Source organism: Alosa pseudoharengus, unplaced genomic scaffold, assembly GCF_046254945.1.
Source record: "Alosa pseudoharengus isolate Yale_2024_CS ecotype anadromous, Long Island Sound unplaced genomic scaffold, YU_APseudo_1.1 YU_APseudo_1.1_scf_22, whole genome shotgun sequence".
Classification (NCBI taxonomy): Eukaryota; Metazoa; Chordata; class Actinopteri; order Clupeiformes; family Clupeidae; genus Alosa; species Alosa pseudoharengus.
In genome coordinates, this window is record NW_027468680.1 from 16914222 (window position 1) to 16924221 (window position 10000).

At 46.1% G+C, this 10000-nt stretch overlaps 1 protein-coding gene across 2 annotated transcripts in view; it reads right to left on the minus strand.

The window, feature by feature from the left end:
- rin3 (Ras and Rab interactor 3) overlaps positions 1-10000 on the minus strand; it is a 21331-nt gene that overhangs the window by 5878 nt on the left and 5453 nt on the right. For both annotated transcript variants that reach the window (XM_076300790.1, XM_076300789.1), the window contains 2 exons: positions 5956-7662; positions 2407-2715 (listed from right to left, as the gene is read on the minus strand). In XM_076300790.1, the coding sequence (XP_076156905.1) occupies positions 2407-2715; positions 5956-7662 (2016 nt within the window). The remainder of the gene's footprint in view (positions 1-2406; positions 2716-5955; positions 7663-10000) is intronic.

Sequence of the window (10000 nt, forward strand, 5' to 3'; positions counted from 1 at the left end):
TTGTGTGTGTGTGTGTGTGTCACTGTGTGTGTGTGTGTGTGTGTGTGTGTGTGTGTGTGTGTGTGTGTGTGTGTGTGTGTGTGTGTGTGTGTGTGTGTGTGTGTGTGTGTGTGTGTGTGTGTGTGTGTGTGCGTGTCACGCTTGCTTCAGTAAAAGCTCTTGTGTGTGAAAACATATTGCAATACAGTCAAACAAGGTTAAGAGTTATTAGAGGGAAATATGGTCTTCGGGGTATTGCCGAGAGGTTATTTCCCTGTGTTGTAGACACCAACACAGATCTATAAGAAAATCTGAAAAGTTTTATAGAGCCCAGTTACTCAAATCCACTCACCTTACCACCCTATTGTCACTGACCACAAGCCCACTTTAAACTGCATCATGAGCCAACCATGCACTTACAAACAAGCATTTTGGAAATGACACCGTAGTATTAAATGACTGTCCTGGTCTGACCCTAAATAGTCTGTCTATATAGTCTCATCATGGTTACACGCTAACCCTAAGCTAAGGTGTCAACATTTCTGAAAACAAACCTATCAAATAGACACGCAAGGTTTCACTGTCTGTTGTGGATTCACACCAAGTATGAAAGGATGCTTGAAATCAGAATAGAGAGGAAGTCTCTCTCTCTCTCTCTCTCTCTCTCTCTCTCAAACTGCACCACATGTAGTTTGCTCAGACGCAATGTCACTTGAACACACATCAAAACCCAACCTTTGACATGACTACTGAATGATGTGTCAACCGGTCAAGGCTCTCTGAAAATGAGAGACATCCACACATCTTCACTGGTTCTTCAGGCTTGTAATAATGAGAAAACCAAACCTGTATCTGTGAAATAACATAAACATGACAGAACTGACACTCACTGACATCTGTTGCATCCAGTTATGTTGCCTTGATCTCCAATGGACAACACAACATTAACCTTGGGCACCTCTTACGTGCTGGTCTGCATCATCATGACACAAGTTCATGCTACTTGAGTAAATATGTCTGGAATCAGTTGCAGCTCCCAAGCCTTCCGTCAGCGGAGTTCACACGCAGAGAGCCTGTCTGGCCTTGGCCTTTTCATCAGCCTTCTCTTATCTCTCACTCCAAACATTCCTCAGCTCAATCACTCCTATCGTCATTCTCTCAAATCGCTCTTGCTCCCTTCAACTCGCCCCGTCAGTGCACTTCAAAGTGTCTCCTTCTTGCTTTCCACCTCTAGCTCTTTCCTTTTCTTTCCTTCCCCCTCTCTTCTTGTCTATCCTCTTCTCATTTCTCCTGTTGCATCTCCTCTTCTCCCCAAGTCTCCGTTCTCCTCCTCCTTCCCTCTCCTCCTTTCCCTTCTCTTCTTCGTGTTCTCTTTTTAAATCAGTTGTACAGTTCTGTAGTCTCCTCTTCTCCACTTCCACCTTATCTTCTCTACACTCTTATCTTCTCTCCTACCCCTCTCTTTCACTTCTCTCCTTAAAACCTTCATAGTTGGAGCAACTCTCCTCTCCTCTTGCACCAATGTCCTCTTAACCTCCGTTCCTCTTCCCTTCAGAGAGGAATTAAATTCCAACTTCTCTTCTCTACACTCCTCTGCTCTCCTCTACCCACTCTCTCCTTAAAACCTCCTTAGCTTGAGAAACCCTCCTCTCTTCTCTACTCTCTCCTCTCCATTAAATGGTCCCTATGCAGTTTAGGGAATTTCTTCGCTGTTTTCTCACTTTTTGTTCACAGTTCTCTACAGAGCTCCCCCTACAGCTTCAGAGTATACATTTTACGACACACCTCGCTCGGTCAGTCGTTTCCTGCCGTTTTCCTCTTTCCCTGTTCCTCCGACAATGGTTTACTCGCTTTCTGCTTCTTTCCGCCGGCTCTGCCATGACGAATGTCTGAGAAACTCCACTGCTAACTTGTTCTAGCCAGTGCCTGGCGTGTATGTTTGTAGTGTTGTAAAGCAATTTGTTACATCGCGTTAAATCTGCAAGACTTTCGGTCTCTGAGGCCGACGGCCCACTGGACCAAAGTTGCAAGGCTGTTTTTTCCACTCACAGACACTAGGGGGAAGCGTGACGGCCACCATTCAACTCGGAAAATCGGAAAACAATTCCAATGACTCTGAAGCAATTAAGTTAAGTTAAATTAAGCTAAAAAACCTGCATAGTTCCCCTTTAAAGGAGAATTCCAGTGATTTTTCACAAAGATCTCTGTTTCTCAAGGTCACTGAGTACTGTCGGTACGAAAAAAACCCTGAAAACAATCGATTCTACCTAGCTTGAGTTGCTGCAGCCAACAGCTAGAGCTACCAGGCAGCTACAGTGGTACACTCTGGGGGCATGCTCATGAGCCCCCATGTTCATGCCCCCCAGAATTTTAATATCCTCTCCCGGACATCTCCCCTCTCCTCTTGAGTCGGGAGAGCTAACTCACCGGCGCTGCCCACGGACATGGATTCATAGATCATCTTGCAGGTCTTGAGCAGCGCATCAATCTTCTTCTGCGGAGAGTAGTCCAGGTGCTGGCGGCTCAGCTTCTGCGCGATCTTCTCCATGATGGGCGTCTCAGGCACGGAGGTGGTCACGCCCAGGTCGGTGGTGGTGGTGGCCAGCACCACCTGCTGGTTCTCCCGCAGGCGCTTCAGGGTGCCGTTGCGCGTGTGGATGTCCCGCAGGCTGGAGTAGATGGACTCACGGATGGGCTTCAGAACGCTCTTGCACAGGGCCGCCTCGATGATCAGCTCTTAAAACATGAGAACCAAACACGGTTAGACTAAAAGAGTCAGAATTATGCCTTTTTTTATAGAGAGACAGACAGACACACACACACACACACACACACACACACACACACACACACACACACACACACACACACACTCACACACACACAGATATCCATCCATGGCTTATATGACACATACAGAATAAGAGAGCACACGTTTCTTGTCTTTGAGTTAGTACATGAACAGAGTTTTTGGCCATTAGTGTTACTATATTATATATTATAAACTAACTGAAATTCCTCACCCTGACCTGTAGGGCACTTAATGGATCTGCACCTTGCTATCTTAATTCCATGACCCAGCCTACGTCCCCTCATGCCCACTGTGATCCTCTGTTGAGCCTCTGCTCTGTTGGCCTTCCATCAACAGTCCCAGTCAAGACTGTTTAATTCTGTGATTCATCATTCTTGGAAAGATTGACCTTTCTGCTCATTCTATCAATAGTTTTGGGATCTTGAAAAAGTGTCTAAAGACTCGTCTTGTATCTAACTAATTCTTACAGAGTTGTGGTTTGTGTATGTTTATAAGTATTGCTATTACTCTGTTAAATGTAATGCTGATGCAATCTTTATTGATGTCATTGTAAGTCGCTTTGGACAAAAGCATCTGCAAATAACTATAAACATAAACATATATGGGATGAAAATCAAATGGCAAAGCAACATATAATCCAAATTCAAAACCAGCAACATTGTCAACCCCTTCAAATGTCTGTTTTCAGATCTGCAAAACAAAAATAAATGTATCTGAGTGTTCCTCTTTGCAGCAGAGTCTTCTGGTTAATAACAGGCCTTTGGGTATTTGTGTAGAGTGCGCATGACAGCAGGCTTTGGTTTTTCCCCCCTCAGTGTGGTCATCTCTAGATAGGGCTTTGCACGTCTGTCTTCGTGAGTGCATATGCAATGTGCAGAGTGGCTATGGCCTCAAATGAGTAGGTAAGTAAGATGAGTATAGGTTAATTTCCTGGCGGTGAATGCAAAACCCAAGTGGCTCAGCTGCCACAGATATTTTGGGTATCATTATACTACATTGAAGGTAAGCATAGTGATTCATGATGGCACAGTACATTTTGATAAGTCGGTCATAATTTTTCTCTGTTCATTATGTGAGTTTGCACACTAGTAGAACTCTCCAACTTGGACATCCCAAAAATGTATTAATAAGTCTTTTGCTTTATGATATGCACGTCCTCATTGAAGCTTGAGAATACAAATAAGTCACGACTGAGCAATGACTCTTATGAGTTTAGAGTATGAATCCACAGTTCAGAGTGTGTGTGTGTGCCCTTGAGCAAGGCACTTAACCCCAAGTTGCTCCGGGGAAAATGTGATCATAATATAGCTGACATATGTAAGTCACTTTGGTCAAGAAGTGCCTGCTAAATGTAATGTAGTGTGTGTGTGTGTGTGTGTGTGTATGTGTGTGTGTGTGTGTGTGTGTCATTGTTGATCATTGATAATTTACATGATAATTAATATAAACTATCATGCCTTTGTATGTTTTTGAGTCTTCAATACTATGCCCTTGATAACACAATTAAAAAGTATGTTTAAATGGCTCGGACCGAACCATAAAAAATCTAACCAATTACACTGGCGTATGGAAGCGAGGGGCATCTGTTGATTGACTGTTACGTAAGATCAAATATCAACAACCTTTGGTCATAATCATGGACTGCACCTTTAAGATTAAAAAAATATGGTCCCAGCTGTGGCGCAACTGGCTGGGGCACCTGCACCGTACGCCGGCGACCCGGGTTCGATTCCCGCCCCATGGTCCTTTCCGGATCCCACCCTGACTCTCTCTCCCACTCACTTCCTGTCATTCTCCACTGTCCTGTCATTAAAGGCATAAAAAGCCCCAAAAAATATAAAATCTGAACCTCATAAACATTTCAGAAATTATTTTTTAAAATCATGTACAGCACACTTAATTTTGATGGAGTTGAAATAGTTTGAATAGTTCAATAGAAACTTTTTTTTTTTTTTAAGTTTTTCCAAAATAGCACATTTGTTACATTTTATGTGCTTAAAAATATTTTAACACCACGTTAGCATATACTTCAGTATACTGTATAGAGTAAATCACTGTTTTTTTAAGGGAAGTCAACAGCAAGAGAAAGCACTGACACTAAAAAGCTAGTCAATAAGAGGTTTGCATGTCTGCCACTGAGGTCAGCTTTACTCCTTCATATTACTATTATTGTACTGCTCACCTACTCACCTACTCACTTCTACAATTATTCCATCTATGGAGTTATTCAGTCACTCGGTCACTCAATCTACCTGTGACTCAATCATTCTTTCCCTTTTTCACTTCCAGGGAGGCTATGTGACGTGCAGAAGACTGGTCTTTTTTTTTTTTAACGTTCGCGCCGCTATCACATCTGGCGTAGGCAGTTCCACTGATCATAGTGGAAGATAATTGTTGGCGCAGACGCTACGCGAACGGAAAGCTTCACGTGCCCGGTGTAGCCTCCCTGATAAAATTATTCAGTCACCTGATAATTGATTCAATCTATCACTCACGCATGCACTCACTACTGAGTCACTCATATCCTCTTAGTCATTTACACACAATATAGCCTACTTGATAATTGCAGTGTTGGGAAGGTTACTTTTAAAATGTATCAAAGGCTACCAAACAAAGTATACTCAGATTCTTTGTAATGAACATGTCTTTTTGCAGAACACCCAGTCAAGAAACAATAACCTACTGTATACTGGCCTAAATCATGCTGGCTGGAGATAGGCTCTATTTGCCTACAACAACACTAATTTGACATTCTACATTCCCTGAGAGGTTTGACATTTAGGCTATCAATATTTCAGAGAGGCAAAGAGAAAGGAACCACAGGAGAGGCTACTGTAGATGGTGTGGTTAAAAAAATCTTTGAATTTGAGTTTAAAAAAAAGAACATGGCCTACATGTTATAACGATTTAAAATGTAATCCCTTACATTTATCAGTGTAACTGAATTCTGAATACCACTCATTTAAATACAGTTACTCATATTTTGTATTTTACAATACATGTATTGTATGTATTCATTCCAACAGTGGATAATTGTCAGTTACTCAATATTTCATTCACTACTTGTTCTATCTATGTACTTGTTTTACTATCACTCACCAATTTGTTCTGTCACTCTCTTGATTGACTTACCCCTCACATACCCCCCACCTCCGTCCACTTACCCAGCTTCTCGTCGGAGAAGATGTTGGGCTCCTGCAGGTTCTGGATCTCGGAGCTCTGGATCAGGTAGCTCTTGAGCTGCGTCATCATCTGCCGTATCTCCTGCAGCATCTCGGTGCTGGACTTGTGCTTGCGGAGCGTGTCCAGCGTGAAGGTTCGGTGGTCGCGCACCAGGAGGCCGAAGTAGGAGCCGGTGTCGCGCGAGAGCTCCACCACGCGCTTCTGCAGCTTCTGCTCGGTGCTCATGATGCCCGTGAACACGCTGCTGAAGTTCACCATGCTCAGGCGATGCTTGGCGCGGTCCAGCATGATGGTGGGCGTCCGCTTGATCACCGCGTGGCCACCACCACCGCCACTGCCACCTCCGCACGCATGGTTGCTGCCGGCGATGGCGGCGGCAGCGGCCGATGCCCCTGCCGTGGCGTCGGCCTCGTCCTCGGCGCTGCTGGTGGAGTACGAGTCGTTGTCCGGGTGCTGGGGGAAGCTCCCGGCGGCGGCGTCTGGGGAGTAGATGGACACGTCGCCCAGCTTGGGGTCCACGGAGAGCGAGCGGCGGGTGGTCTGCGGGCTGGTGCTGGAGCCCTGCGGGGGCGGCAGGGAGCTGAACTCGGGGGAGGACGGGGGCAGAGGCGGGTCCACGGAGAGGCTCTGCGCCTGGCTGGACTCGACCGTGGAGGGCCTCTTCCGGCGCGGGGGGGGCACCGGAGGTCCGCGCTTCTTGGCAGGGGAGAGTGGAGCGGGGGACAGAGCAGCAACGGCGTCCACTTCCAAGTTCTCTGCCGACTGGGACTCCGGCGATGCGGCTGTGCCGTCCACGCTGGAGGTCACCGCCTCCGTCGGCTTGCCTGCCTGGTTCTCCATGTCCGCGCCGTCCAGGCAGATGAGCGTGCCGACGGGCACCACCACGCTGGTGGCCCCTTCCTCTTCCCTGGCGCTGACCGTGGCGGCCACGGGAGCTTCCCGGCTGGCCGTGGTCGTCTGACTCGACGCGTCGTCGCTCGTCTGCCTCTCCGAGGGCCTGCGGCGGGGGACGGGGGGCACCCGTAAGGAGGGCGGCCGGCTCAGCGGGGGTCTCTTCCCCTTGCCGCTGTCTTTCCTCTGCGCAGCTGCCGGCTGAGGGATCCCGCCTGGCGGTGTGTGTGCGGCCGTGTGCGTCTGATGCTGCTGCTGCTGCTGCTTGGACGACGGCTCCTCTCTCTCGGCTCCCCCTTTAGCTGCAGCGCTCTCGCGCTCACCACTTCCTTCCTCATTCACACGCGCTTGTTGCATCCGCGGCGCTGTTGCTGCTGCTGTCACAGGGCTCGAGGTTTTAAAGCCGGGAAGGCCCTTTGCGTGGGCGGACGCCGCCAGCTCTGACGATGACGTCTCCGTTTCCCGCGTTGCAGTCGGCGAGGGCTTCACCGGCACCGAGGGGCCCTCGCCGGTGCCCAGGGGCCGCGGTGGGAGAGGAGGGGGCCGCTTGTACTTGGGCCCCAAGGCTGGGGTGCCTGAGCTGGGGGTGGGGGTGAGACTCTGGCTCCTGATGACAGGCTGGGGCTGTGTGGGGGTGGTGGACACGGAGTTGCAGTGGTCATCCACGAAGACGGGGTTGATGTACCAGAGGCGGTCACCACCGGCGGATAGCTGGATCTCGCAGGAGCTGCCATGATCCCCGCAAGAGCTCTTCGTGCTGTCCTCTAAGCGGCTGTTCAGAGAAGAGCCCCAAAACTCTGTATCGTAGTATAAAACATACACACACACACAGAGACGCCGATCAACCATCAGATAAAGCATTCAACCTTATTCAAATAATAACATTAACCGCTATCAAAATAGTCATGCATACACTAGAGTATGACTTTACCACACACGCACACCCACGCATGCACACACACACACACAGCCACATGCTCAAAAAAAAAGGAACTGCTACTCTTCCTTACAGAAACACATCTATGAAAAAACACAAAACACGGGCACAAACACAATAATGCAAAAGCATATACTGAAATAATCTTGCACGGAAAAAAAAACATGCACACAGAAACACAAACAGGTATATGTGCATTTCCCACAAAAATCAAACCAGGTCATCAAGTACATCAAGTTTCTTCACAGATGACACAATGTATGTTCTCTCTCAGTAGTTGCCCAAGTTGTTTTGGCTGCAGCACTACATATATTGTGACATAAGTCACGATCAGAACTGTCACTGTGTCAGTAATCAACAGAATCAGTATCTGCTTCACATTTCAGGCCTACAGAGGAGGAAGAAATGGCACCTGTGGAACCATAGTCTATGTGTGGAATAGTAGAAAGTGTGACCCTAGCAACCACCATAGCAACCAGATTAATGTAGCTTAGACTACAGAGGCCGTATTCTTTGCAATGGAGGACTAAATCAGGCAATTGGGTAAAAATCTTTGTAACCTCAAGTACTGGTGCAATTCACAAACAGATATGAATAAAGTAAAAGACTCTTTACAGAGTCAGTGGTGTCAATGGTAAATGCTAGTCGCTCGGCCATAAATTGCAGTAAAAGCACGGGGGCCAAGCATTTAGCAGAAAGGTTAAATATTCAAGCTTCGAGCGAGGGAAAGGTCTTCATGCCTTTTTGGCCCAATGCGCTAGTTGACTGAAAACTCACATGATCTCTGAAAAAGGGGAATGAAAAATAGCGTGCAGGTCATTCCCACGTCATCTACAAAAAGACATTCTCTCTGACTCATCAGATAAATGGCTTTCTTGGAACACACATAAGGCCCCTTTCCATTACGACGGTTCGGGGTAAAACCTAGGAGGCGGGAACTTGTCCAGGAACCTGCTTTCACGCGGTCCTCTCAGTCCTTGTGTTTCCATTAGTATTGAATAGGCTACTCTACTTATGGTTAGGTGTGATTAAGGCTCTGGCTTATTGTGCAATGAAGTGACAATCTGATCACCAGGATTTTACATTATCTTTGGGATTGAATCAGTTGTGGTCATTTCTCAGAACAAGTGTGAAGTTTCTGTTTCTATTACAAAATTGGTGGGTCGCGGGAGCTTCCAGGAAATCAGCTTAATGATGTGTAGGCTAATATTTAAACCATATCACCATTGTGTAAAGCACAACCCACAGCAAGCTGACTGGGTTCATGTTTCCTATTTTGTCAAACTATTTTTCATAATGAAAAGCTAACAACTGGGTATTTCCAATGAATGCCCACCATTGTGTAGGCATTAAAGGGACAAGGGCTAGCACGTCAAACAAAACAAAAGCTATTTTATACTAATGACAATGCTCAAAATATAATTACACTACTGTGGTAGTGTGGTGAGTGTCACAGACAAAGGGAAGTATTGTAAACTGTGAAAGTTTACAGAGAGGTTATAATAAATAACTTGCCTGAATAAATAAATGGCCTGAATTCGTGTTCTGGTAGTGTCAAATCAACAACACAACACAACAACAAAATGTTACATTTATATAGCGCTTTTCTCGACACTCAAAACGCTTTACAGAGAAGGGGGACCTCACTAACCACCACCAATGTGTAGCACCCACCTGGGTGATGCACAGCAGCCATTATGTGCCAGAACGCTCACCACACACCAGCTTGAGGTGCAGAGTGAGGGAGTGAATGAGCCAATCAGTGGGCACGTTTGATCGTTTTGCCGTGCTGTGCAGTATAATTATATTTTGAGCACTGTCAGTGGTATAAAATAGCATTCGTTTTCTGACGTGCTAGCTTGCCCCTTAGCTTTTCTTGTTTAAAACTCACCAAATAACATAATTTTGCTCTCAAATGAAAGTTTGAACTTGTTAACTGATTCAGATTCAGATACTGTATGAAAAAATAACTAAACATATTAAATACATAATGACAGACACTAGGCTATCTAAAAAGCAATGCAAACAGTTCTGAGGAGGATCATTTTCAGCTAAAGATAGGAAGTCAGATTTGTTCGATTTTAAGACTAAAATGGTCACTGTGATTTATTTTGCTCTTCTACGGCTGTGCTATAGCCTACATTTGAATTCTGATAATCAACTGCAACAAAGTCAGCAACTGCAGAACCATTCTGTTA